Source organism: Zootermopsis nevadensis, unplaced genomic scaffold (genome assembly GCF_977971745.1).
Source record: "Zootermopsis nevadensis isolate Lab colony 2312 unplaced genomic scaffold, Znev_1.0 Znev_ptg000004l, whole genome shotgun sequence".
In the NCBI taxonomy this organism is placed as follows: Eukaryota; Metazoa; Arthropoda; class Insecta; order Blattodea; family Termopsidae; genus Zootermopsis; species Zootermopsis nevadensis.
In genome coordinates, this window is record NW_028259136.1 from 5,138,128 (window position 1) to 5,165,935 (window position 27,808).

A 27,808-nucleotide genomic window follows, 5' to 3' on the forward strand; every position below is an offset into this window, starting at 1 on the left:
TTGCTCTTTATATATCTACTGAAACACTTTGCAGAAGAGGTGTGCTTGATAAATCTGGTGCAGTGGTTGCTGTGAATAAGCTGGTTAAAGGGTTGTTGAATGTTGTAAAATAGCCCTGAAGGAGTTAAAGGTGTGAGATTGACTTCTCAAATTTAGATTGAATTAGGCTGGATTCTAAGATTATGGAACGTCTCGAGACATAACTTCCGGTTTCCGTATTGAAGTTGAATTATAGGCTGTAACAGGATTATCATACTACTGAGATAATTAAGTTCCAAAACATGGTGCTTGAAATTTGGTTTAAACTGGACACTTTTTATTGTAATAATAATCATTTAACAGAGAGGCGTAAGAAACATTCATACTTGCACAGGTATACAGCAGATACCTGGGGCTTGTTCTAAGCATCAGTAGGACATTGTGGTAGTTGAAACAAAGAAGCCTTTTCTGAAGTTCAAGTACTTAGCATTAAATTGGATTATCAACTTAGCTGTGCTGTGTACCATATGTGTTCCTTGAAAAATTGCCTTGTTTCAAGATGCCACATAGAAACTAATGGAAAAATATTATCTTCATTTAATCTTTATGCCTAAGAATGACACTGCAGCCTGTGTAAGCTTTATAAAAATATGATGCTACTTACAAATTAGTGTGTGTCAATGACAAAGAGAACATAGTGAAAATAAATATTTTGTATTGATGTGCTGTCTTTGAATCGCGTGCAGGTTATCATTCTTTAGTGTGAGATGGATCAGGTCAGGCCTAGTTGAACCTGCCATTTTGGTTTCATTTACTTAACTGGCAGCAAATTTGAAAAAGGCAAAGTAAGACACATTACTAATAGTCGTTTTCTGTCATTTGAAATCTCTCATATATCTTACTTGTTTTGAAGTTCTTGGAAATAGACAAAGTATAATTTTTGTCCTTTGGTGGGTTGGGATGTTTTGTCGAGTACAGAATTTACTGTGTGCACAATCAGAGTTTTTCGCTGTTATGAATCACACAGTTCATACGATATTTTGTTTGGAAATTTTCATGGGAAACATCGTGTTTAAAGGAAGCATCATGTTGCCAGGAAACCTTCATCGGATGTTTGAAAGTGAGGCAAAAGAAAATGCATACAAACTTTTACAGTGGAGATGGATTACATTTCTTTGCGATATAAGGGTTTAAAAATTGTTTGTGTTGTTATATGAAGTGTTTCGATTGGAGGTGGAAGTGAGAGTGAAGGAATTTTGGTAGTTTGAGTAGGTGGCATTTTTACCGACCGGGCTACCGTATGCACTACGCACGTCGCCGTTGTATTGGTCAACGATGCATAGAGTGCTGTACAAAACGCACGGTGCTTCGTTTTTCAGTGGAATTTGAGTTACGTGTCTATAGATCGGTTACCAATCTATGTCTATGGGGTGTTGCCAAGTCATGTCTACATATATCTGTAGTGTCAACATTAGCATTGTTATCGCCCTTTTCTTGTGAATCAGTTCCTCAAGAATTAATTATGATCATCGTGAGATTCCTCCTGGCAAGTCTAGTTTCTCAGTATTATTTAAATCTGAGCAGACGTCTGTACCAAGCGGCCTAGTACACACTACCAAACAAGTTTCATCCGGGTGTGTGGACTGTTTGCGGACAATCCGCAAATAAATATTTCGTGTTTTTTGTTTCGCTTTGGAAATGGACCGCCAATGCAAGTGCTCATTATGTGGACAAGTGAGAATACGTTGAAGCTTATTGAAGACTTGCATTCTTTGCCATGTCTGTGGGATGTGCAGTCAGCGGAGTATAAAAACCGAAACAAAAAAATTGACGCATACGATACTCTGGCTAGCAAATACAGTGTTAGTGTAATGCAAGTAGAGAAGAAAATTCAGGCGTTGAAAACGCAATTTCGTAGGGAACACAGGAAATTGGTTTCCAAGACTTGCGGTGGTTCTCGGAAAAAGGCTGCTTGGTTTGGGTATGAGCAGTTGCTGTTTTTGCTTCAAGGAAATGAATCCAAAATCAGTCGAAGTACAGATAATGCATACGTACAGATCGAAGTAAGTTTCAGATACAAAGAATTGCTTTTCTGTGCTTCAGCAGTGTGGACAAGTTTTATGCATTGTGTATTGCAATGAAACTGTTGCCTTGGTAGAAATAAAGTATTCCCGAAACTCGTATGCTTGGTACATTCTGCAAATTTAGAAACTGAAAACAGTTTCAATTTCTTATTTCTAAGTTCCTCGGTTCACTGTTACTTAATCTATCAGAAGGTGAATAGCAATTTATTGAGAAAAATTTCCGAGGTTGACATACATTTTCAGAAAAATTCTTTGTTGAGTTGCAAGGCGACAGGTTCAAAAAGGAAATTCCGAATTTATCTGATTGGATACCAAGTGTCTGCATAAAACTCGTTACACTGCACATCTACTACTGCAAATAGTACCATACTAAAAGTCCCTTCTATTTACTTCCACTGTTTTGGGGTGTGCTGTATTTGTGCATGGTGTTTAAGCAATGAGGAAAATTTAACTTGCTAGTGAATCTCTTCACTATTTAACCCAATTGTTCCTCTAATATATGCATCAGAAGCATATTAAAAAAATGTATTGTGCAATTCCAATTTTGTAAAGTTGTGTGTGGGAAATACTCATACCAAATTGATTTACAGGAAGAGAATGCCCATCAATTATCATACAGTGATCCTGAAAGCAACTTTCAAACAGACTGTCATGAACGAGAGGAAAAATCAGATAAGACTTTGAATTTTCGAATCCCTGCACCTAAGCGTAGTAAGAAAATTACAAATGAAGATGGCAGTGTGCAGGAAGCATTACAGTGTATGAATGCTTTGATTGAAAGAATTTCAAAACGTGATGACCACTCTGTGTATGGGGAGCATGTTGGGAACAAACTGCGGAACTGTGGCAGAAGTATCTTCGAAATTTCAATAGCCCAGCACCACATTGACGAGATATTATTTAATTTGACGATGGGTGCATACGGTCAGCATCCCTATTCAAGTACCTATGGCACACATGCACATTTACCTTTGACGATTACTACTGGTCAACAGAACTGCACTTACAGTGATCCGTCTTCCTCCAGTTCTTCACATAGTCCATCCAGTCCTTCTCGCCATTCAGACTCGGTCCCTCCTACGTCCATAATTCTCCCCTCTTCTGATACACCTCACCATTCTCAGTCAGTAAAAGAAAATGGTATTTCTCACCCATAGAAAATTGTGTTTTGAAAATTTGTAATTTTTATTGTGTTTTACAAAATAAAGTGATGCAATAAAACTGTAATAAGCTGCATTTGTTTTAATACGTAGATGGAAGCTTTGAACTCTCTGATGAGTGGAATGTCTGGATGCGAAACGTTGTTTGCCGATAGTCCGCAAACACTTTGGTAGTGTGTATTGGTCTTCAACTAGTTTATTGTACTAATTTCCCTTTTTTTTAGTAGCATTCAAGGTCAGATTTAGATATACTGGGGCTTGGATAGTTCTTTAACATTCATTTAGCAGGAATTTGAATGCTTATGTCAAGTGGCTTCTTGTAAGTTACATCCATAAGAAATTAACCAGTTGGATTACAATGGAGTATGATCCATAAGCTGTTTTGGTGATGTGGTGGTTAACCTGCAACATTTGTGTCCATAGGGGACCAGGTATGATTCCAATAGTCACTAGTAATATTAAATAAGTACAGTTATTACATGTGTGAAAATAATGAGAAGACAGCCATGTTTATGGTATCCTGATTACCTAGAATGTTGAAAGAAAACTTTCTGAAGCATAATTTTCAGCAGCGGATAGACGATTTGTGTCCTTTGGCCCGGAAACAAGTAGAAAATGTGCTAAAAGAGTTATTATTTTAAGAACACAATATGAAGAATTTGATTCTATCGTAAGTTAAGAAAACCGTACTTTCTGTTCAAAGTTTTATAACACAAGGTATAGGAAACGTGATATGTTGCACTTCTGGTAACACATTTGGTCATGGACGTTTCGCTAATGTGCCGCGGTGTTTCCCCATAGTTATAGCTTCTCAGAAAGGACTCAGCTGCTTGCAAACAAAAATTTTTTCCGTTGCAATTTCAACGCTGATATAGAAGAAAGTCTTGCGCGTTCAGGATACGCTATAAACCAAAAAGGAAGTGTGACGTCAGTAACCAATGTCTCGGGTTTTCCCTCAGCTCTGCGTTGCTCTGCAAACGAATATTTGCTCATATTGCCAGAGGCCATTCCCAAGTATCGTGCTTCACTTGTGATCGGCAAGTTTGTGACAACACTTCCACTTCAGTTGACAGTAATCGTATTGAACATTTTATAAAGTGGTTATTAGTGTTTTTCGGTCAAGAGTGAAGTGTCGCTTTGTTCTTAAAAAAAACTCAACATGATCTTGCAGGTATGTTGTGTTCACTGGTATTTTCGGTCCATAGGTTATTTCGGTGCGGTATCACTTCATCCACCATTTGCTATTTTTCTTTTTTCGCTGAAAGATCACACGTGTTAATCTTTGTTTATTAATGGCTTCAAATTCCACTCTTGTGCATTGGCTTTTTATGACTGTTACGAAATGAAGCAAATACAAACTGAAACATGAACTTAGTCGTAATTGTAGATTCAGTGTAGGCATCGTATTTTCGTTGGAGCGACAGAACCATGCCAGAATTAATGACGTTGCTCGGGTGAGGGGGGAGGTTATCTTTTGTAAGAAAGCCAGTATTTTAATCATCCATCCTCAGATATGTTTTGTTTCTTGGAGGATTCGTTGAGAAATGTGAATAATTGTGGCAGCCATTATCTGTGCTTTAGGTAGAAGTCAGTTGTTTGTCTACGAAGCCAAGCTGCTGAATGACCTTGCCACTTGTATTATTACGTTCTAACCTTTGTGTTCCTTTGTGTTGACGTTTAAAAGCCTGATGTAATTGAACTGGATTGGCTATAAAGCATAACAATGCAGTGTATGTAACAAATGATACTTTCTATGGAATATTAATTAGAATGAACCATGGCTTAGTTATTTAGTATTGCGTGTGGACAATGCTTTAAAATGAACAATACGATGTCTTGAAGAACGAAAATACTGCACATAAAGAAGAACATTTTTTGTCAAAGCACAAAATAAAATCATGTCTTGATTCCTACAAGCTGATGGAAATCGAAGTACGTATTTTATTCTATAATTCTGCCAATTTGCATACGTGGTCTACATTAGAACAATCGCATTATTGTATGCCACAAATATATTTTGAAATACACTCTGAAGTAGGTTCCTTATTTTGACTCAAGTTCGACTTGGTATTAAAACGTAATACTTTATCGTCTCTTCTAATTATTCGCCACAATTAAAAGTGAAATGCAGTTTGAAGATTCCTAAAATACATTCTTGGCTGGATAATTTTATAAATGCACCATTAATTGTTTTCTCTTCACAGATTAGCAACTTGGCAGTAGTATTTGTACTTATTCTGCCATCTGGAATCTGTGGGCAATTTTCCGGGCATCCAGGTGCCATTAAGACTTCTAATGCCAGTCACTATTTGCTGGAAAGAAATACGATGTCAACCACCAATGTTCAAGAGTTATTAAGTTCATCAGTCCTACCAACCAACAGTGAAAATGAAACTGAGCTTTATGGCATTGTTAACAATGTAACAAAGGATTCTGCAGACGTGGATGAGGCATTTCAGAGATTTCTTCTTGTTAAGAAGTATATGGATCCCCTAATCATGGGAATTATTTTCATTTTCGGAGCTGTAGCTAATATTACTCTTCTTGTGATATTGGTACGACACGAAGAAATGCGGACTTGGACGAACGCGTGTATTTTCACGATGGCTACAGGCGACCTCTTGTCTGTTATTGTTAATATCCCACTGTTCTATGCTCTTTTGACGTCCAGGTATTGGACTGTTGGCGTAGTCCTTTGCAAATTAATGTGGTTTTTCAGCGATTTTGCAGTTGGCCTGAGCATTTTCGCGGTAACAATGCTTAGTGTTCAGCGATATTGCGGTATAGTTAACACTAACATATATATTTACAGCGGCCGTCTTGCGTTAAAATCACGCGTGGTATCTGCGTTTAATATACTGCTTATTTGGGTTTTGTCATTTGGTTTTGCTATCCGAACAGTCATTACAACAGACGTTACGGATAATATATGTTCCTCCGTTTCGGCATCGTATGGTTCTGATTTCTCGAAGAACATCGCATTACTTAACCTCTTCATGTTTTGTATTATTCCATTGTCTGTGATCGCTGTGTTCTATGGACTAACTGCTCGTTATTTGGTTGAGAGTGCTCGAAATATGCCAGGAGAAACGTCGGATAATATTCAAAAAATAATTTACGCTCGAAAGAAAGGTGCTAAGACCGTTCTTGCACTCACTGGTGTTTTCTTTGTAAGTTATATGCCTTGGTATTTGTGGCAGGTTGTGTTCTTCTGGGGAAATTTTAGCAGTGACTACAAGGTCACTGCAATCACTTATACTTTCTTGTATTATTTATTCTTTGGAAATTTGTGTTTCAATCCGATTGCACTTTATTGTGTGAGCAGTGCCTTCAGAAAGTATTTCAATCGGTACTTGTTTTGTTACCGTAAAGTAAAGGAAGAACAGGAGACAACTTTGGTGAAAAGTAAGTCTACTTGTTTGACGTACTTGACAAACACAGAAACTCGATAGTCTGATGACTGTTTCAGAAGATGGCTCTCAATTTTTGTTATTGGCTTGCGTGACAATATTGATTACACGCAATGCGTAACAAATGAATGTGGTCGTGCCCTGCTGATGAAATGTTGTATAGTCGGCGCAGTAGTTTTCGGCCGGTAGAGGAGCTGGCGGGCGGGCCTACTCTGTGTACCTGAGATGGCACGGCCAGTGCATTTCTTTTGTTTGGGCGTTCAGTCAGACAAGCTCCTCGGTGCAGTCAGCATTATACCATCGCAAAAGAGACTCGCTCCTAGCCTTCCCCTTGAAAATTCCACCGGCCAAAAACTACTGCGCCGACTATAATGACATTTTATGTGGAAGCATCCGTAGCTCGGTCACTGAAGAGATCGTTCAAGGACTGGATGGCTAATGTTAAATTCCTGGCAGAAGTGTTAACTTATCTGTTCATCAGTACATAAATAATATATGCTGTTGATTACCTTTTTTGAATAAATCGCAAATGAATTAAAATGCTTTGTTTATTTTTACCTGGAGTAAATCTGTGATGAAAGTGTGGAGCTTCACATCCATGCTTCCACACTCTATGACAGAGATCGAAGCCCATTTTCCATTTGCAGCCTCACGCAAATGGCCGCACGTTGAGTAAGCCGTGAAGCCGAGAAGTCATTATTGTAGAAGGAGTACTCGCTGACATTTTGGTAAATAGATTTGAACAAGAACTCGGATTATGAAAATTTGGCTTGTCTTATTTTGGTAGAGAGATGAGGAAAAATCTTGTTATAATAATCAGTTTTAAGTAGTGACTAAGATAAATGTAACTTAAATGTGTTTTATTATATCTCGCTTGTTGAACTTATCCACGAACTTGATACCAGTCTATTTTTATTGAATACTTCAAGCAGATTGGCTTGATCCTTATTTCTGTAAATATATTTAATACTTTGGGTAATGTTCATTAATTTATGCAGGATTTATAAAAATATTACAGAAGTTATGTGCTTTATGGGATTTGCAGTTGCAAATACGATGCTGTCACTCTGCCCCACGATGTATTATCTCAGCGTGGTTACCCTGGGGGGACGTTCCAAATGCATGTTGAAAAGATTCTGTATGAAGGCGCCAGAAATCTTTTACGCGTGTGCAAAATGTTTGGGAAGTGACTGCTCGCTGTTTTCTACTACTTCAACGTTCCTCTCACGATCCATGAAAGCAGAATGTATGTGAGTAAGCCGTAGTATAATTATAATTAGACTTAATATGCTCTGTAGTAAGCGCACGGAGAATTGGATTCGAAGGTCCAGAAACTTACTTTGATTTGCCATAAAATATTCTGTGTTCGTGTTAATATCGACCATCATACACACAAAAAGCAACAGAGTTTATAAAATTTTATTCGTATATTTCAGGCATAATTCCATCTTGAAGTTATTTTTTACAGGAATACAGTAATTCTAAACGTAACATCAATCTAAGCGGTACATATAGCAGTTTACAGTATTTACTGCTTACATTATTTTTTTTTTGCTAAGGCCGTTGTGGTGTTTTATTTAATATGTGCATTAATTAATGTGGTACACAAATCCTTTGAACCATTAGTCAAAATGTAGGGATATTCCGAAATTAGTTTGTATGGAGTTGTGGTTAAAAAGTTACGTATCGCAGTGATTTTTCTTCAAAAGGTTGATACATGTGCCAGTGTTGCACACATCAAAGGTCGGTTTGTTTCTTTAATTTCTCAGAACGTACGTGAGTGAGTAATTAATTCTTGTGCGGATACGTTCCAAAACCTCTGTTAATTCCACAATTCGACGTGTGTCGGGCTGAAGGACACTGGCGCAAGACGAATATTTCGGGAAAAATATTTGTCCCCAAGACTGGTCGTGGAAGAGATTTTGGTCATTTGTAGCATCGTTACGGGCGGTTAAAGGATTTACGTAATAATAGAACGAAATCTAATTTCGTTCTTGGATAGCAATAATCTTGAAGCTGAATCACTGATACATTTAGGTTCAGTAATAGAATTCGTTCAAGCTTTTTAAAACAAAGCCTTTCTACTGAGGTACAGTTACGTTTTATAAATTTGAAACATTGTGCAGCGTCACGTTATTATTATTATTATTACAAATTATACGCGTGGCGCATCATCAGATCGAAGTATCCGTCGTCATCGATACTAGCGCTCAAACCGGCGTAGTAGTTCACGAATTCCTCCTCAGTCACCTGTAACAAAAAAGATTCATCATATCTCATTGCGTTATTTATGGAGTTAATACACAGCGTAATGTTCGTCTCCAAGTTTCATTCCAGAATTTATCAACAGATTTACATTAATTTATTAATTCCTGGTTTATTTAACGGTGGATAGAGGAACTTAGCGTCCGATGATAGAGTGATTCGTTAATCTGCCTTTGAAGGAAAATATTAAAAGCGTGTTTCATATACGGTTCGACGTTTACGTGGTCTACCAATGTGTCGTCTTCCTCGCCGATAGTACTTCAGAATGTATTTTAAAATTCCTTTTCAGCTCTCTGTCAGGATGTTCTGTCTACTTCTGTGTGAATTTATTTTGTCTCGTAACAATTATTCGTGATTGCATCTTTGACACTTATTAAAATTGCGTCTAAGATTGTATCCTATTCTAAAAGTTATTGTGGCTGGAAGTCTAGTTCTCTCAGACGCCGTTGCAACAGAGTAGGTCGTTGTTCATGGACCGCATTTGTACGCAGTGACTTACTTTCTCTTCGTCGGATTATTAATCTGCATCAAGGTCAACAGCATTGGTTAAAGTGGAATACAGAGCCCAGCTATTGATCTCGAGGAGCGCGTCATGAACACGAGACAGTGGGTCATACGGTTGCTTCATTGCGAAGTCTACCGCATTCTCGTGCTGTTAAGACGTTTCTGCATGGTCGTAAATAAATGTTCTACAGCTATCCGATTATAATCTCGGCCTTGTTACGTGTTTTCTCCTTAATGAGGTTTGTCGTGGCATTTCCTAGTATGTATTATACAAACAGACCACGAAAATTTCCTTCAGAATATCCTTATCCTTATATTTTAATGGTTCTGCACTTGAAACAGCATTGATAAGTAATTAAAGGGAAAAAAATGCATGAATTAGAGTCGTTCATTACAAGCCAGTGAAGGAATTTCGCGTCGTTTATAGAACTCGAAGGTTAATTACCGTGTTCACCTGTCTCTATCCTGAAATTTGTATCTCGCAATTTTGACGCAATCTGAACCTGTGACATTGTAAAATGTGCCCAGAAATTGTACAATACTTATTTCTTAATAATCTCACTGTCTTAGTGAAGAATTTGTCGGCAAGTAGGCATAACAAATTCTTTCCAGAATTTATTTTTAATTTCTGATTGTATTCAAATTATCGACATTCACGAATAAGAAGTGTAGTTTAATCGATTCGAAACACATTAACCAACAACCGAGGAAACGTTTGTTAATGTAACCAAGTAGAATTCCCGACGACGCTACTGTACCTTGCCATCCCCGGCAGTTCCTCCCCTCTCGAAATTACTCAGGAATTTGTTGAGGATTTGTTCTTCTGTTTCCTCGCCGCTGATGTACCGCGGGTGGTTTTTCACCGAGTACACGCCTCTGAGGTCGTCGAGCAGAATGACACCGTCTCCTGTCTTGTCCATCTTCTTGAAAGCATCGTTGATCACTTTAAGACGCGACGCTGACATCGGCGGCTGTATCAGACATTATAATGAGGTTATAAGCACTCTCGGATGACAGCGTTAACATTGCAAATTGCGTAGAAAGTACGGAATTCGTAAAATTTTCTTTATAAAGTAAATTACACGTGAAAACATCTCCATGGCGACAGATTTCTCCCGAACCAGTCAACAGAATCCAGACTCTCCGAAGCAAACACTTCAGTCTTGGGATTATTGAGACTTACCCTGATCGCGACCAGGAACTCGTCCATATTTACACTTCCACTGCCGTCTGTGTCGAAACGGGTGAAGAGTTCTTGGATCTCCTCATCCGTGAGTTCGATGCCCGCCTCCTTCATCCCTTCAGTGAACTCTGCCTGGTTCAACGCCTTGCTACCGTCATCGTCCATGTTACGAAAGAACCTGAAGACAGTTCAGAATTATGAATGCAGTACGGCGCGATCCTCGAGTCATCAGGTCGCAGCCAGGTGATTTTAAAGTTTTCGCAGACAATTTTACAAATTTATTTTTGGAAAGGTCCTTCTTGGGTCCTCGGACTAAGACTCCTCTATTAAACGTGTTAGCCGTTTAAACCCGGCTAACACTGGAAACAATATCCCTCTATCTTACTTTCGTGGCTGTGTATTCCATACTCTAGAATACACCAGAAGCCATGAGTTAAAACGCGTTGTAGGCTAGCTAGTAGAGACTTTCGTTCGCATTTCTTATCCAGGTTTTATAAAGAATACTTTTTATGGCGTTCTAGACATTTTAGGGAATTTTGACACGTGTTCCCCCTGTAAATGTCAGTTGTTTATAACGAGACGATTTCGAAAAAGTGAATGCAATAGGACCAAGCCTTCGAAACTGAATTAAAAATAAATAATTCAACTATACAGACCTGCTCAGGTAATCGGCTGTCCTCCTTCGCCTTGGCTTATGTAACTGTAGGCCCAATGAAACGTCATATTTTTACTCTAAAATCGATAACTATTACTCTCGGCAATCAATATCAAACGTGGCTAGCGGAGATCAATAGTTTTGTACATGTATCCATGGAGACGAAGTATGAAACAGAAGTAGGTCGGGCTTTTCTCTGGAATGAACATTCTGAAGACACATTTGGTTCTGGTCCCATAATTTTGAATAGGAAGGCTCTCTTAAGGAAACTGATTTTCCTGCTTACTTGCAGCTACGAATATAATTTTAATTAATTTTAATTCTTTATTTTAAAGACTCGACAGCTACACGAGCCAATAATAATAATTATTATTATTTGTCAGGCCCACGTTATGTGGAATTGAACCCGTTGAATGAAGGATGTAATTAGGCGAAGTTTTTAATGACGTTAGATTGTTACTCAGAGCCACCTGGTGGAATTTTTTTTCATATTTGTAACTTTGATAAGTTGCGCACTGAATTATCACGTATTGTGTAGTAGGAAGCGGATGTTGACAAACCTCAAGTGATTACAGCGTGAGATATATAAAAAAAATTACAATCCATTTCCTGCACATATCGATATACATGTTTGGTTTTCCCAGTCTGTATGGATTTATTTGGTTTTCAGAAGTCACGTGTTTTTTCCGCAAGCCATGATTTAAGTTATGTAACGACCAGAGATTAAGTGACTTGTCTCGTGACTCGTGCGTCACTTGGGGTGTGTATGCGTGCACAGGGACTTTTGAATAATAAATATATTGTTCAAAATTGATAGCGGTTTCCAGGCACGGATGACAGCATAGCCATGACTTCGAATCCCATCAGAGACTGTGCGTATTCGTTATCAAAAACAATTTTAGTCAGATCATTTTGAGATTTGAATTTCTCGTGCGGATAAAGATGTCTTATTTTGGTCTTATGATTGTTGTGAACCCCGGAATGATGATATTCACGCACAACACTACACATTGTTACAGCCCAAAAGACCACGATTAATATTTATTCAAAAATTTAACCACGTTTTTCCCCTGACATTTTCTTCGATTTCGCATAAACCCCAGACGTAACATGGTAATGCCACTTACCGACCGAGCCCAAGGATGCCGGTGGCGCCCCTGGACAGACAGAGGTGACGTAGCTTTTCCAGAGGTTCCTTTGCCATCCCGACTTGTCGCTTCGACTTGTTGATCAGTTCTGTCTCCTGCATCGTGGCAGCCGACTGGGGGCGGTACATACCTGAAGCGCACAAGGTCACACTCGTTACGTCACGAACCTAATTTGGCTGGAACTATGAAACATGGTTATGGGAGCAACTGAGCTTGTTTCCTGGACAAGATGAGTCATAACAGACTCATCGTGTCTAAGAACCGAGATTTTCCTTCCAACTTCCACTGTAGAAGCGATGATGCATTCGTGGGTAATGTCCCATATTTTGTAATTTTCCTTTTACCAAAATTTGTGCATGTCGACAAATGTTAGTAGAATTTCTGAATATTAAATTTCGTGAAAGTCCGTTAGATATGGAAGAGGTGAGAAATGCAAACAAAATTTTGGCCGTAATGATGATGATATCATTTTTATTAGAACAGGGTTGCCAACCTATATGCCCACAGCGGAATGCAACTCGCATCGTTGCTTCCTCTCGTTCTCCATAAATGTATGTCGTGACGCATGGCGTATTGATCCGGTAGTGTTTTCTGAGAATCTAAGATAAAATCTGCAGCAACCATAAAGTTAATTTCTATAAGGTATATAAAAAGTAATGACACTGTTTAGAGTTATCGATAACTAAGCGATAATGGTCTCAATCCCATTAGCACTGCCGACGGATTATAATGTATTTTAGTCACGGAATCATCTGCTCACAGTTATTCTAGTTTAAGCTGTTCGCGATTTCCCCACAAGCGGGGGGTTTCTTCAACAAATATCACGGGATTCATGGTGAAACTTAAAAAAAAATGTTTGTTTTCCTTCGCGAGAGCTCGGCGGAAAAGTCTCCCGTCAAGTCAGGCCGACACATAACGCATAAAAGGAAGTTTGTTTTACGGTTGCGCTGGCTAGAAAATGTATTATATTGAACCGAAAAATGAAATACTACGCGAACATAGGGAAGAATTTAGCACGATACATGTCCGAGGCGGTGCAAATGTGTCAAAGTTACCTCGAAGCCCGTTTCACGAATATTTAGTACTTTGTAAAACAGTTGTTTCATTGTTCGCGTCAAATATTGGCACGTATTGCATAATTGTACTACAAATTCACTCACTTCATACATTTTGCGAACATTTTAACATTTCATAACGTGAAAGTGAAGTGACCCGGGAAATAGAAATCTTTACGAAGTGAAATATTGAACTCTTCTCTCTCCTCTAGGTTAAAACAAATCACTTGAACGAGTTCAATCAATGAAGTGATGACGATAAAAGATGTGGGACAGACGTGTCTCTGTGTGTGCACATTCATTGGCCTTCATGATTGTGGATCACGATTATAACATCGCATGATCTCAACACTTTAAATGGATTCACGTCCAATCCATTCAATTATCTAAACAATGAAATGCACGGAATAAAAGCAACATATTACTTTCTCTGAACAGTCTTATCTGTTACTGTCTCTACATGAATTAATCAAATTCTACTGAAAACTACTTGGAAAAAATAATATGCCTACCAAATACAACTGACATTTCACCGAGCCCGTTTTTATTTAGCCACGCTCACTGTTACACTCTGGAAGACCTATAACCACTTGTTAAACATATCCTTTCTTCACAGAAATGATATAAAAATTATCATACTTGTATCTTTCTTTTAAGTAACACGCCACACATTAAACTTGTACAAACACCAAACTCCCCAGCTTACCGTTGTGGATCGTAATTTTAAGTCGACACAGACAATTTCAGTGACTAAAAATGTGTAAAACGTATTTCTTTTCCGTGTGGTTAACACTTTATTGATGCAGATGTCTTGACTCTGGCGTGTGCTCTACGAATGTCATTATAAAGTAACTTTAACCTCACTTGATCGCGTGCAGGTTTTCGCCTTTCGCTCTTATCACGCCAAGTGGCTAGCTTCGCCCGCAAATATATTTCTGTGTATGGGGGCTCTGGCCCTCGCGTCGTCGCACTTAAGTTCTGCTAAAGACAAGGCCAAGACTCCACCATTGTACCCTCTTGTAATTCTATTGAAGACGAAAACGTATTATTGGTTGAAGATGGATGTCTTCTGGGTTGTTTTACCGTGTATTCTAATGCAAGTTTACCGACGTTTTAGAAGACTGCCTTCATCAAATGGATGACCTGATGATGGCGACAGCAGACACCTCTGAAACGTCGGTAAACGTCTACCAGATCACACGTCACAACAACTCAGAAGACAGCCATCTTCATATTTGCTGCCGTGGGGAATGAATCACTTTAGGATATCCAGAGTTCTGGCCCTAACGCAAATCGGCGATCTCTAGACTCTGTGGGGGTAATTTGATTCTGCTTTCGTGGGTTATAATTTTTGGCCTCACTCTCTGGTACAGGATATTCTTTGAAAAGTCGATTGTATACTCGGCTTGTCAAAGAATATCCGACTTTCTTTATGGAACCCGAAGGTTCATCAACGTATTCACAAATTCCCGCCACCTTTCTCTATCCTGAGCTAGTTGCATCCAGTTGCTCTATCGATTCCTATTTCCCGAAGGACCTTCTAAACGCCTACGTCTTCCCAGCGGCATCCTCTAACTCACGTTTAATTCCATAACAGTTAATATACACGACAAGTTTCTTGAATGGGGAATAATTCCATTGCAAGACTTAACAATTACAGGTAAATCATGGATGTACACTGATGCTTCAAACGGTATTCGAACCCGCTATCTTGATAATATGCGGATAGCATAACGTCCCCCGTCCTCTTCAAGCTGCTACAAACGCACCACGTATCGATTTTGTTGCCAGATACAGTTGAGCTTTCCTTAAATAGACGGGCCCACTGCCTCGCCTGAAGATAAGAGTTCGTTGTCATTCTCAGAATGAATTATTAACTGCGAGTTCGCGTGCTTGTTGAGTGGATGGGCTGTAATTACGCATACGAAAATTATGGATTATATCGACAATATTAATGTAGCATCAAGTCGTATTGAACTCGTAACGCGTTTTATTTTCCTTTAAAACCCACTGGTAACTATGTGTACCACCTGATTTTAACTGTTAGTAACTCCTTACTTTGTCCAGCATGGTTATGAGTTTTGATTTTTAGAGTCAGCTTCTTGAAGTAGCAGTTTTTTCTTTGTCATCATATTTTGTTGAAATGCTGGCCAAAAGGAACAGTAGAGTTTCACTTATGTTCTTGACTTTTCAGTGACTTCGATAAAGTAGGCTTTGGAACAGCTTCTGGTGAAAACTTACCACACATTTATAAACAGAAGGGCAGCATTCAGAGGTCAGTTAACAGATTATTGTCTACAACCTGCAATAAGTGCACAAGGATTCAGGAAGACAGAATGTAAAATAAATATGGTCATATCAAGATTCTGTACCAGGATTTCAGAATTATTAATTGCGATGTGTGAAGTATTGCAGGGAGAAGCGAAGTTAAGGGCGAGGGGGGGAGGTGGGAGGTAGGTCGAAAAGCAATCAAACGTACCGATTGGGTTACCGATTCCACCAGCATCGTCCCATTATGTTGTACTTTCCGTGCCACAAAGATGGCAGCACCGAACCTACGACGATACTAAAATTTTATGTCGTAACCGATTCTGCCAACATTTCAATTTTGGTTGGTAGAGACCCGGATATTAAGTGTGTATTTGAAAGAATCCGAGAGTTTACTACAGTTCTCAATGTTATGAGTTGTTTGGTTTATGTATGTTAATTGAACACAATTTCCTCTCTTTCAACATATTTCCGCAGAATCTTGAACCAGTAAGTTGTCTAGCATGTAATATGAGCATGGAGGTAATCCTGTTGAGGTTAGCAATCAAGGCGCAGCCGTATAAACAGAATTTGTTGCCATGTAATTTGTTTAGATTTCAAAGATCCTTCTCAGTCCAAAGCTGGAGATGCGGAACATGTCGTATACACTTGATACAGATATAAATTCATAGTCTGTTGTTATATCCACAGATGACGTAAGGATGTATTACGTAGAGCAAAGCAATTAGAGCAAAGAAATATGTTCATGTGTTTACTTTATCTAAGAATTTACAGCTAAAGTAAATTATACTTCGGAGTAGGGGTGAGATAATGCCGGATTAAGGACTTATTATGACGATTTAACCTTTCATTGAAGATAAATGGACGATAATATTCTTGTATAGGTATAGTCCATTAATTTTTTATTTCCAGTAAGGTTAGTAATAGGCGTACGTGGAGGTAACGTGAATGACGTGTTTCTACTGTGTAGGTATTAATTTCTTTGATAAAATAGGATTATGGCCGCAGTGAATAACAGCAAAAATCTATGAAACAAATGCTTTGTCATTTTAACAGCTGTTACATGGCGTTTGGTTGAGCTCCGTCCTAGACGTGTATTTGAAACAAGTTTCGATATTGTGAATATTTAAGGAAATGAAAGGAAAAGCAATTTCCTGCTTTACAGTGCAATATCTATAATGCGATTAACTTCGAGAGAATCGATTTTTGTCTACAATAAATTAACAAATCAATTGAGGAATACAGAATTGCCGAGAATAACTCTTACCAGTTTCTGCTGTTCTGTAGATGATGTACTGACGTGGTAACGCCATGAAATAGCAAACAGTTAGTGCAGTTCGTTTAGATAGTGAATTGTTAATTGTGGTAAAGTGTGTGTGATTATTGTTTTCGTGGGAAGATCACATTAATGACGGTATGTATTTATTTATTTTACTGGTATTATTTTATAGATATTTGAAACACATTCTCAAGTGTCCCTTGAGAACATGAACCGAGCATGTCACAGATGTGAGACACGAAGTGGGCCTAGGCCTGCTTATGGAACAAATTTGTATACACAAACAGTGGAAGCCGTGGAATGTAGACGATATGTAAGAAGCATCATACAAGTCAGAGGAGTCTAAATGGGGTTGCTTAAAACTAATAGATTGAATGTTCTACTTGAGCAACAACGTTCGGACTGGAAATATCAGAATTGCCTTAATGAGAAACTAGCAAAACTGATCTCTGTAGGAAAACTGTTTTGTTTTTATTTTATTTTCAGGCTTTCCAAGGTGTTCCATACTCGTGCCCCACTTTTGTTGTTCTGATAGTGACATTTTAATAAGATTTTAGCGACAATTCGGTATTGTAACGAAGAAAAAACTAGGGTAAATGTATTTATACGTGTATTTCTTTAACAAGCAGGATGCTTACTTTCGATAATATTGTATGTTTATATTTATTGCTGTGTGAGAACGTGCCGATAATATTCTCGAATATTTTGGTTAATAAGTTTCCTGCAGTACTACTTTTCTATCGAGAGAAGTGTACCAAGGATGCGTTCACACAGTTTTGTTGTTTGGAATCTAATTAGTAAAGCATACACGAGTGCAGCAAAGCTCTTAAGTGATTATAAAGCGTAACATTTTGCATCAGGAAGTGTCCTGCTTTCTCGTTTTATAATGAAGTGAAACCAAGGTTTGGTTTGAAATCCTAAAAGTAATAAGAGAAATTAATTAAAGTGAAAATGTCCATGTTCTCCGATTTTAAAGCACTGAATACATCGTATGTAGTAGGTCTGGCCGTTGTGTTTTTCGTACGTCATTGGTTTCAGTGTTCGTTTGCAGCTAAAATTTCTCAAACTAACTTAATCTCAGTGTGTTAGACCCGTATTATAATTTAAAAGAAGCTTTCATCTTGTCATAATGGGCGTGTTCGAGATGGTATATTATCTTCGAGTGTAACAGTGACAGAGGCAGGACGAAATCTTAGTTTTAAAACTATCAGTTGGCTGCAAGTAGACTTGCACTCCTTCCTACACTATATCATCCACTTTTTCAGTGCTTGTGAAACGTCTAATAACCACATAGCCTACGGCATTTGTGGTGTAAAGTTTGGATATGAAGTTGTTGGGTATCCCTGATATAAATGCTCAGAGCTGAAAATGTTTCAACGGTCATTAATTAAGAACAAACAAAATGCTTTCTCGCTGTCAGGGGATAATTTCATTATTTAAATTCGAAACATTTCAACCTGGAGCGCGTCGCAGTTGTCACAGAGTCCCCAGTTGACGCGGTTTTGAAACCATCTGGAAAAGCTGTTAAGGGATGCAGGTGTTTGGCAGGGGTGGGAAAAATCCTTTATCGACAACAGCGGAAGAGAGAAAAATACGAACTTTAGGAGATAAGACTTAGGATGGTAGAAATATCGGATAGAACGAGAAATGAAGACAAAGGAAAGAATATTTAAAAATGTAAGACTTGAGGTTCTCACAGCGGTGAATATGAAGATTTCTGTCTTCTGGGTTATTGCGCTGTGTAGTCTGGTCGATGTTAACATCGACCAGACTACACAGCGCAATAACCCAGAAGACAGAAATCTTAATATTTAAAAATGATTTTTATTTTTTTTGTCCATCGTCTAAATTACAAATATTAAAAAAAACTTTTCGTTTGCAGGTAAAAAGGAGAAAAAGGAGAGAGAAACCCTATCTGTTGGTTTAGCTAGCCTCAGACGCAGGGTCCCATATCTTTTTTAAGTGCGATATTTGTGAGTTTGTGTCTCATTGGTCCTTGTTTTAATTTATTACAAATAGGCTTTGTTGCATAGCTGATCGTACAACATAGATTATTTTTGTTGTATTACGGGATCTACCTATACAAAAATGTTTCAAATAGATCTCGATGTTGTAGAAGTTAATGATATCTTTATGTTTGAGTGTATTTATGGGTATGTATGGGTTTCGTATGATTTTCAGTAAAACAGCTATTCTTTTTCTTAAACAGTATTAACCAATTTGGTCTTTGTAATGGAGTAGCATTGTTTCTTCGAGGTATATACAGTTCTAAGTCTTATTAAGACGAGTTTCAGCTTCAAAGGAATAAATAATAAATTTACATTAAAATGTATTTATTGCTTGTATAAGTATGTCACTGGTGCCAGGTTATAAGCATGTAAGTTCAAACAAACAATTATAATCGTCACTTTACAGCCTGTATTTCACATTACCTGTAATTTAATAAAACCATCACATAAGCAATAAGTTTATGTGTAAAACCAATTCTAAAGGGTTTTGACGACGGTAGTTTACACTTAAAATTATTTGTTGTCAGGACTTTTCCCATCGTCTGTTTTTAAAATTCACAACGTTTCGGAGGTTGGTTCTGTCTCCGTCTTCAGGTGAGAGGTACCTACTATGTTGGGTCCCTTAGAAAGATCTAGTATCCATCACTGGTCACTGTAAACTGTTTAATCATATTTGGATAATGTTTTGAAAAATCAAAACCTGGGGTATGAGAAATTTTCAAAAATTATTTTCCGTCTATGACATCGGCGATATATGCAACCTTGATTTTTCATTGAACATCATAAGATAGTGTAATTGCGTCATATTGTGAATATTATAACAACAATTTATTTTTTCATCCGTCTGATCACAATATAATTTTTATTTAAAATTTCTTATAATTAAGATAATAAATATCATTCATGTTCCATATCGATTGATCGATTTACGTTTCGGAACATTTACACAACATGTTTCGGTTTTTATAAAACCATCATCAGGTGTAAAATATATCTAAGAACTTAAAACTCAATTATGATTTCTGTAGTTTTTTGGTGATGTTTCATTACGTTTGTTTTTCCATTTTTGGGCGAAGGTGTTGTTTTTCTTAAATGTTATTAGATGTACATATCGGCCAAAGATGTAGGAGTGAGTGTCCCGATGTGTCCAGAAGTACTAGTGTCTTCGAATAGGTGTGGGTCGATATGGAACATGAATGATATTTTATTATCTTAATTATAAGAAATTTTAAATAAAAATTATATTGTGATCAGACGGATTAAAATAAATAATTGTTATTGAACATCATGCTTATATATGGATCAGCTTTTTGACTGTGAAAGCGAAGTAGGAGGTATATGGGTGCAGTCGTCCTCAGAGTATTTCTGATTATAGAATTGATCGATTATATTATTAAGGGGCCAGAATTTATTACAACGGCATTGTTGATTTGCATTAAAAATTATGATACATAATACAGGGGTGCCCAACATTAAAATTACAAGTTTGTTCACATTTGTATTTTATGTTAGTTTCACAAAGATTCGTGTAAGTGTAAGTTTTGGATATCCCTGTAGTTAAGTGATTTCTTCAGGACATCCCCAGACAGAAATCGGAAAGTATTGTTCTAGTCATCTGACTGCGCTTAAGTTGCCTGCTTTCCTAACTGTCAAACACTGAACTGACAGCAGTTGAGTAAGGTGGCCTGAGTTAGAAATAGTTGCCATGTACCGAGATGTCTTCGCTAGCGAGAAACCTTTCGGCGTTAATAAGTGATGCGCTAGATGGCTGTCTGTCAGTCACACCCCACTGTGTTACGTCACCGTTACCATGGAGAACAATTGCAACAATAATTCATGGACATTTCCCACAAAATGCAGCCACGTGCAAGAGCGGAATAAAGATTTTTATTTCATTTGTAACAACAAATAGAACCCACAGAGATTACGATTACATATCGAAATAAATTAGTATTTTTATTCTTATTTAAATTTTGTCTTGGAAAATTTTAATAACTGTCACCCGCCAATAGCCTCTTACATCTTTTCAAGTGCGTAATACGTATAGTGTAGCAGTAAGTACATTGCATTTCTTTACAACTTCGCCAAGTATTTATGCTACCATTCACTGGCGCCGAATATCGTGATCAGATGGTTAGGACTCCGGCTTCGTATGCGGGAGATGACGTGTTCATATCTCGGTCCAGAGACCACATATCCTGACTCTGGTGTTATGTGATTTTCCTCAGTCTCTTAGAGCAGTGGTATTCAACCATTTTTTGTTCGCGTACCCCCAGATATAATTTCTTTTCAACTTTGTACCCCGAAAGTTGTTGCTGTATAATTCAAGTTATACATAGTATATAATCTACATCTAAAATAAATTAAATAAATTACATTACTGATTATTCAATGTTTATCATAAAATAATATATATATAATTTTAAATTTCACGTACCCCCTAAGATGTCTTCGCGTACCCCCGGGGGTACGCGTACCCCAGGTTGAATACCACTGTCTTAGAGTACGACCGCATCATTCCACATCCTTCGGTTCATTATTCACTAATCACTCTTATTTGACGTCTTTAATAAATGAAGAATAATATTATGTATTTCAGGTTCTCACGGCGATGTGAAGATGGCTGTCTTCTGGGATTTCGCGGCGTGTCGTCTGGTAGAAACTGACCAAAGTTTTAGGAATATTTACTTTTACAATCATTAGGGCGCGCTGATGATGTAGGCAGTAAGCACTTCTGAAACGTCGGCCAATTTCTACGGCAGAAGACAGCCATCTTCGAGAAAGAATATTTAGTTGCCTCTTCTAAATCACGAATTACCCCAGTTCGACCCTCATGTAAATAATGTGTACACCCCTCATCCAGCCGCTGTCTCGTCCTTCAAAGACCATGCTTGTCACGATTTTGTGGAGTCATGATACAGCCGCCATTCTTTTGTTCATCCAACGTTTGGTACAGCCACGCCACAGCGCACGGCAGCGCTTCAAATCGGCGCATGAGAAGCATCCAGCAAGTACCAGACTTTACCGGAATACCTAAACGTCTGCTTTCCGGCACCTATAAGAGTGGAAGTTGTGAACAGAAATTGACCACTGGGTTGTGCAAATATTAATTTATCGGGGCCCCTGACTTCGCGACGCACATCGAAACATCTGAATAACAACAGTTCCTATAAATCGTTCCCAGAATTCCCCCCCCCCCCCTAATGCTATAATTCCGTCTACGCCAAGGCCAACCCAAAGTGCTGAACATCAGAGTTTAACGGCCAAGGGCCAAGATGAAGCACCGGACTCTGGTCAGTGTGCGTGGCTCTGGCCTGCGTTTATGACCCTACATCCATGTGTCGCCTTTATATAACACAAAAATACTTTCTCGTGCCTTATATGTAACACTCCGCTGATTAGCCCATCTTCGGGTGTTCCTTGCGATGGTTTCATCTAAATCAGGACTGCAGTTACAATGTTGCTTCTTCTTAAGTGAAAAGATTAAAATTATATTGATATTTATTGAAAATTAGTTTGTTTGAGTCAAAATGTAGGCCCTTGTGAAGACTACTCATTTGATTAAAATGTTATAATCGAGTTCATAATTAGTTATACACTAAACAGTTTACAAATTAAAATGGCGAGAACCTCTTTTTGGGTTCGTAATGCCAAGTTGCGTGTAATGAAATTTTGTCGCATTTATGTTGGTAATGTCTTGTTGTCAATTTAGGGGTTGCTGGGGGCTCATCGTGGAAGGATTAAAGCGTTTTGTCTGTCTTCCTGTCCTCCCCTTGTGAAGAATTCTCTCCCGTTTAATCTCGCAGATGCTCCATACACGGTTATTGGCTGGACTAAATCTGAAAGGTCGAAACATCCTTCGCCCCTCCGTAGATTGTCCTCCTCCCTGTATCACTAGCGCACAGATGATCCTGACAGTGATTTTTTTTATCGTTTTTAAACGATTTTCGTCTGCACTGGCATTTGCAGGAATTTTGTTAATATCGTTAACCATAATGTGATGTGAAATGTTTATCTGAAAATTGATAAAATATTCAGTCTCATGGCTTACGATGACAAGCGATTTGCTCTCCAGTTCGTAACAACCTCGTATGCCAGGGAATTTCTTGGCCAAATGATCGAAGGATTCTACGCTGTTGCTACTGCGTGAAATGGTCTCCGTTTCCCTGTCGACGTTTGACAAAATCACGCCTCGGGAACCAGAGACGTTCGGTTACTTTCCGGTTTTATGTACAACGTGAAAGCATTTTTTATTCTACCAGACTTCGTAGTTTTAAGGTAATCTGCTTAGCAACCATTCCGCTCGGAGAAGCATGTTAACGTTGTAGACTCTCATAGTTTGCTAGTTCCGCGTCATCCCTAACCAGCCCTTCAGATAGAAGAATAAATCTCTTGCAGCTTCATATAGGGTTGGAAGGGGTGGTATCGTTTTTATAAGGGGTGGGGGAGAGTTCTGAAGCACCGCATCCTTACATCCCTGCTGGCTAAAAACCAGTTTTCAGTTTGTGTAACCGTCTTGTGGTGAGCGCTGCGTGGATTCGGACGCTGCGATGCTTCGAACGGGCTCTTCGCTCCGTTCTGTGTGGTAAGAGACCATCAGACGAGGCTGTCGTTGCAGGAAATGTTTCTGACGGCGGTAAAGATGTTGATGTTGGTCTTCGGGGTTGAAATGCCGTAGATACAAACGTTTCGGAAGAGGATACTGCCTTTATATTCAGCTCTGAAGATGGAGACAGTATGTTCGTCCGAAACTTTGGTATCTACCCACAAATCGACACGGTGTTGCTTACCCAGAAGGCCAAAATCGCTAAAATGGTGACTCTGTTAACACAGTTTAAATACTAACATGGCACTCTGGAAATGCGTGTTACTGTTGTCTCTTGTTCCGAAAATATTCACTCTCGTTAGGTTTCCACCTAATATTCAGTTTTTATTCAAGACTTGCAGCTTTATCTTGGTTACCGAGTATTCACTTTGAAATTTACTGGGTTTTTTTTCTAAATTCCTCCACGCAAATATCTTAAAAATTGGCCACGACGGCTTCACGCTACATAATTCCATTTTATTATTCACAATTATCATTCCATTTGGTAAAGTTTAAAGATTGTTAAATTTGTCTTTGTGTTTAATAAATCATTACGCCTTGAATACATATGGGGGAGTGGAGGTATAGCTCTACATATTCTTAACCTTGGCAGTAGATAGAAGAAAATTGTTATTGGAAGACCAAGAATACGTTACGTAGACTCCCTCTTAGACGTAACAGGTCATTTGTGGTTTGCCTTGAAGATGGTGAACATCTTAGAAGACACAGGGGTTCGGTGGGGGATGGATTGGGTTCCAGAATTTTTTTTTTTTCGAGCTTGTGGATTGGGTTGACATGACTGAAGACCTTAGGCGTCTTTCGTGATGGGTTTTTGTGTTAGAGGTTTTGAAACTTCAGGTTATTTCTGAATGAGTGCGAAGTGTTCATTGATTCAATAATTTTAGTGTATACGTTGTGCTAAATGTATGTACAGGTGTTGCGCATTCAACCATCTCCACCCTTGTTTCTAGTGTTATTGACACTATTTGACCTTGAGATCTTCAGTCTACGGTTTCTTGCTCATTACCCTGGCTCTGTTCCCCATTATCTGCAAATTTCGTCTTGCATTCACAATTCTGCCTTATTTCACAAGGAATTTAAATGGAAAGTGAATGAAAGCTGGCAAGATAAGCAGATATGTTTTATTTTTGTTGAACACTGTCTTTTAGATGCAACTTCAATTCTTGAGAACGTACAGAATGAAACACGTGATTTTATGGCCAGAAGAGAGATTCGCAGAAACAGAACAAATAAAACAGATGTACAAAAAGCGATTACACCAAGAATTGACAAGTCACCCGTATGAAAATAGGATATACGGAAAGTCATACGACTTTATATCGATAATCCGGCATTTTATTATTATTCCTGAGCTCATTACCAGTCAGAAATGTTATAACCCATCCTCAGCGGTTACGGAACTACGCATATTTGAAAGTATTTAAAAAGTTCCCGGGCATCTTGTATATTTAAATAAACGTACGAATTTGTATAAAAAGATTTTTGTGGATTGAAGGAATCTCTGTAATCGCCGACGGTCTGAAGCTCCAACACTGGGATCCCGGTCTCATATCTCGTTAAGGAAATTTGTGTTCACGTTTATATTGCGTGATTTTCTGCACCGAAAGAGGCACTTTGATGGACTGAACCTCCATTAAATGAAGCCTACTGGTTATATGAATAAGGACTTAGAAAGACTATACATCTTCGATAACAAGGCTCAGGTCGTATTGTAGAAGCAAGATGAATTCGTGAAGAAGGTTAGGGTGGAGAAAGATTATTCCAAAAATATAATTAAAAAGAATGTGAAATAAATATATGCAACACACATTAATTCAACAAGAGGGATAGAAAAAGAAGCTAGGAAATGTATGCATAGACCATCAACGCCGGTTCGAACGCTGTTATTTATTAAAGATTTTTAATTCTTGAATGATAACTTTTGTTTTCTTATGAATATCGCTAAACAGGAAGGGTGGATGATTAAGAACCCCGAAATGTAGAATTTGATCCATAAGTTATATAGCACAGAAAGAATATATGTTTTATAGTTACGTCGAGGACCTAAAGAACATGGCTGTCTTCTGGGTTGTTGCGCCGTGTTGTCTGGTAGAGGAGACAGTAAGGACCTCTGAAACAACAACCCGGAAGACAGACATCTTCAGACTCATCGCTGTGAAAACATCAAATCCTACAAAACCGAAAGAAATAGATCAAAAGAATACTGATATATTTTCAGACTAATAAATGGTGTATTGGTGGAGTGTTGGGGTTTTTGAACATATGTTGGTAAGAAACACGCTCCTTGGTCATCTGGCTTGAACAAAAAAGTATTTCCATTATCACACACGTCGGAGTCGTGGCGCTGAAAATATCTTCCAATCTTTGCTCTTGTAACATCTGAGTCACTCTTCACTTGCCTCCCCCCCTCCTCAAAAAAGGAAAACTTGGAGCCCTCACGAAATTACTCGAAACATTTTTATTGTGATTCGCATACGTTCATGTTCACTTCTTATTTTCGTTCAGAACCTGAGATTCAAATGACTTTTCTTTAAATAAAAAGTTTGCTCTTAAAAATATCGATCACTTCTGCTTCCTGAAAAGCTTCTTGAAATGACGTGCGGAGTGGCTATGATCTGTCTATTGAGTGTAGCTACTACTTTTAACGAGATTGGGAAAAAGGCGAGCGTTCTCCACTTCGAAATATACACAATTTTACGTATCCTTGGGCAGATTCTTGATGTTCATTTGTTGTAGACACAAATATTGAAAACTGTTAACGTACGTAATCAGCGATAGAAGCATTACACTGATCGTAATGTTCACATTTATGAATCATTTAGATACCCACAATTAGATCCAACAAAATTAAAACAGTTTGGCTGTATCGTGTAGGCGTAACCATCTTTGTAGAATTAATATCTGGTGAGATCCGAACTGAGGACCATCCTAATGCAAATCCCACTAGTTACCACCGTAATATCTGATCTTATTTTGGTAGATTTACATGCATTTTTTTCGTTGGTAGTCTATAAGAAGTGCTTAAGTCAGACGTAATTTTTTTTTTACAGAACACCAAATATATGACACCAACCTAGATTTCAGCTTCTGTTTGACACACATTCTGAATCTCCCCCTTACAAGAAACCTAACAGAACACTTCCGTTAAGGGAGCGGTTAAAGTACCGCTCGTAGGGCGTGAGAAGCGAAACTGGGCAAAACAAAAGGAAATCCGCGTTGGATGCAAGTTTGGAAACCAATAGAACAGTTTTCATGAATTCAGAGCTTAAACGCAAGACGGCGGAACTCTCGATTGTTAAGAAAGGCGAGGCGGATAAAAAAATAAGTGGTGGCCTCCCTTGCAGTAGGTCTACCTTTCTGCGATGCTTGGTTCGAGGTGCGAGAACAATATGCTCCTCTCAACCCACAAACGTTTTGCTGGTGAATTATGAAATTTCCGCCAAAATAATTGTCTCATATTTAAATCATTTTCATTCTTTACGAATTTAGAAGATCTCCATTTCCTGTCGCCTTTTAACCTACGTAATATATTTTTTTTCAAAGGGCCTACCCATTAATCAGAATATTTTATATGGCGGATCGCTGTTGAATATTGTCAAAATAAAGTTAACCCTGGTGCTTAATTAAGCACCAGGGTTAAACATAGCGTATGAGGGAGTGAAGGTAAAGATCCACACATTCTTAACTTCTTCACTAGATTGAGATGCCTGATATTTAAATGAATGATCCAGATTTTACTTAAAAAAATTACTTTTCTCATTGGTTCTTCAACCCAGTTTTTTGATAACAGCTTATTTCTTAAGAGAAATTACGAATAGCGCGCCAAGGATCTCTGTTTCACCCCGCTAATGTTTATTCTTTTAAATCTCGACCTGGAGACAGACTTGACAGAGGTTTTCCGTGATTTTCCTCGGTCATTCAGACAAATGCTGGGACAATACCTTAAATATACCACGGTCGCTTCCTTTAACATCCTCTTTGATATATTAATCATCATATCTTTCGGCGGTACATCGTCTAAGCCAGTGGAATAAAAACCTGGGGTACGCGTACCCCCGGGGGTACGCGAAGCCATCTTAGGGGGTACGTGAAATTTAAAAGAATATATATATTATTTTATGATAAACACTGAATAATCAGGGCCAGATTTAATACATTATTTTTGATGTAATTTATTTAATTTATTTTAGATGTAAATTATAT

General features: G+C 38.2%; 3 protein-coding genes across 13 annotated transcripts in view; 2 read left to right on the plus strand and 1 right to left on the minus strand.

Annotated features, from left to right (window-relative positions):
- The window catches only part of LOC110829159 (neuropeptide CCHamide-1 receptor-like), an 82,075-nt gene that overhangs the window by 3,022 nt on the left and 51,245 nt on the right, over positions 1–27,808 (plus strand). For 6 of the 10 annotated variants that reach the window (XM_087342954.1, XM_087342955.1, XM_087342957.1 and 3 more), the window contains one exon: positions 5,428–7,173. The exons of 2 other annotated variants lie outside the window; for them this stretch is intronic. In XM_087342954.1, the coding sequence (XP_087199080.1) occupies positions 5,428–6,675 (1,248 nt within the window). In that variant the 3' untranslated portion in view covers positions 6,676–7,173. 2 more of the 10 variants (XM_087342960.1, XM_087342961.1) reach the window with 2 other exon arrangements.
- On the plus strand, positions 26–3,299 carry LOC110829152 (uncharacterized). Its single transcript, XM_087342964.1, has 2 exons — positions 26–2,042; positions 2,654–3,299. Exons 1-2 carry the CDS (start codon positions 1,689–1,691, stop codon positions 3,218–3,220), a joined length of 921 nt encoding a protein of 306 aa, XP_087199090.1. The 5' UTR covers positions 26–1,688; the 3' UTR covers positions 3,221–3,299.
- LOC110829157 (calcyphosin-like protein) lies at positions 8,039–14,350 on the minus strand. Of its 2 annotated transcripts, none has more exons than XM_087342966.1 (5): positions 14,150–14,350; positions 12,368–12,570; positions 10,586–10,763; positions 10,161–10,373; positions 8,039–8,883 (listed from the first exon to the last, which is right to left on the minus strand). In XM_087342966.1, exons 2-5 carry the CDS (start codon positions 12,514–12,516, stop codon positions 8,782–8,784), a joined length of 642 nt encoding a protein of 213 aa, XP_087199092.1. In that variant the 5' UTR covers positions 12,517–12,570; positions 14,150–14,350; the 3' UTR covers positions 8,039–8,781. The 2 variants fall into 2 exon arrangements, with proteins under 2 accessions (XP_087199092.1, XP_021918299.1); XM_022062607.2 differs by having other exon boundaries at positions 12,368–12,518; positions 14,150–14,349.

What these genes read in the sequence shown, in the direction of transcription:
- LOC110829152 (XM_087342964.1), top strand. Translation starts at nt 1,689, where the DNA reads ATGCAAGTGCTCATTATGTGGACAAGTGAGAATACGTTGAAGCTTATT. An exon ending in ATGCATACGTACAGATCGAA is followed by an intron (nt 2,043 to 2,653) that starts GTAAGTTTCAGA and finishes ATTGATTTACAG; the next exon opens with GAAGAGAATGCCCATCAATT.
- LOC110829157 (XM_087342966.1), bottom strand. Translation starts at nt 12,516, where the DNA reads ATGTACCGCCCCCAGTCGGCTGCCACGATGCAGGAGACAGAACTGATC. An exon ending in GGCATCCTTGGGCTCGGTCG is followed by an intron (nt 10,764 to 12,367) that starts GTAAGTGGCATT and finishes AACTGTCTTCAG; the next exon opens with GTTCTTTCGTAACATGGACG. An exon ending in AGTTCCTGGTCGCGATCAGG is followed by an intron (nt 10,374 to 10,585) that starts GTAAGTCTCAAT and finishes TGTCTGATACAG; the next exon opens with CCGCCGATGTCAGCGTCGCG.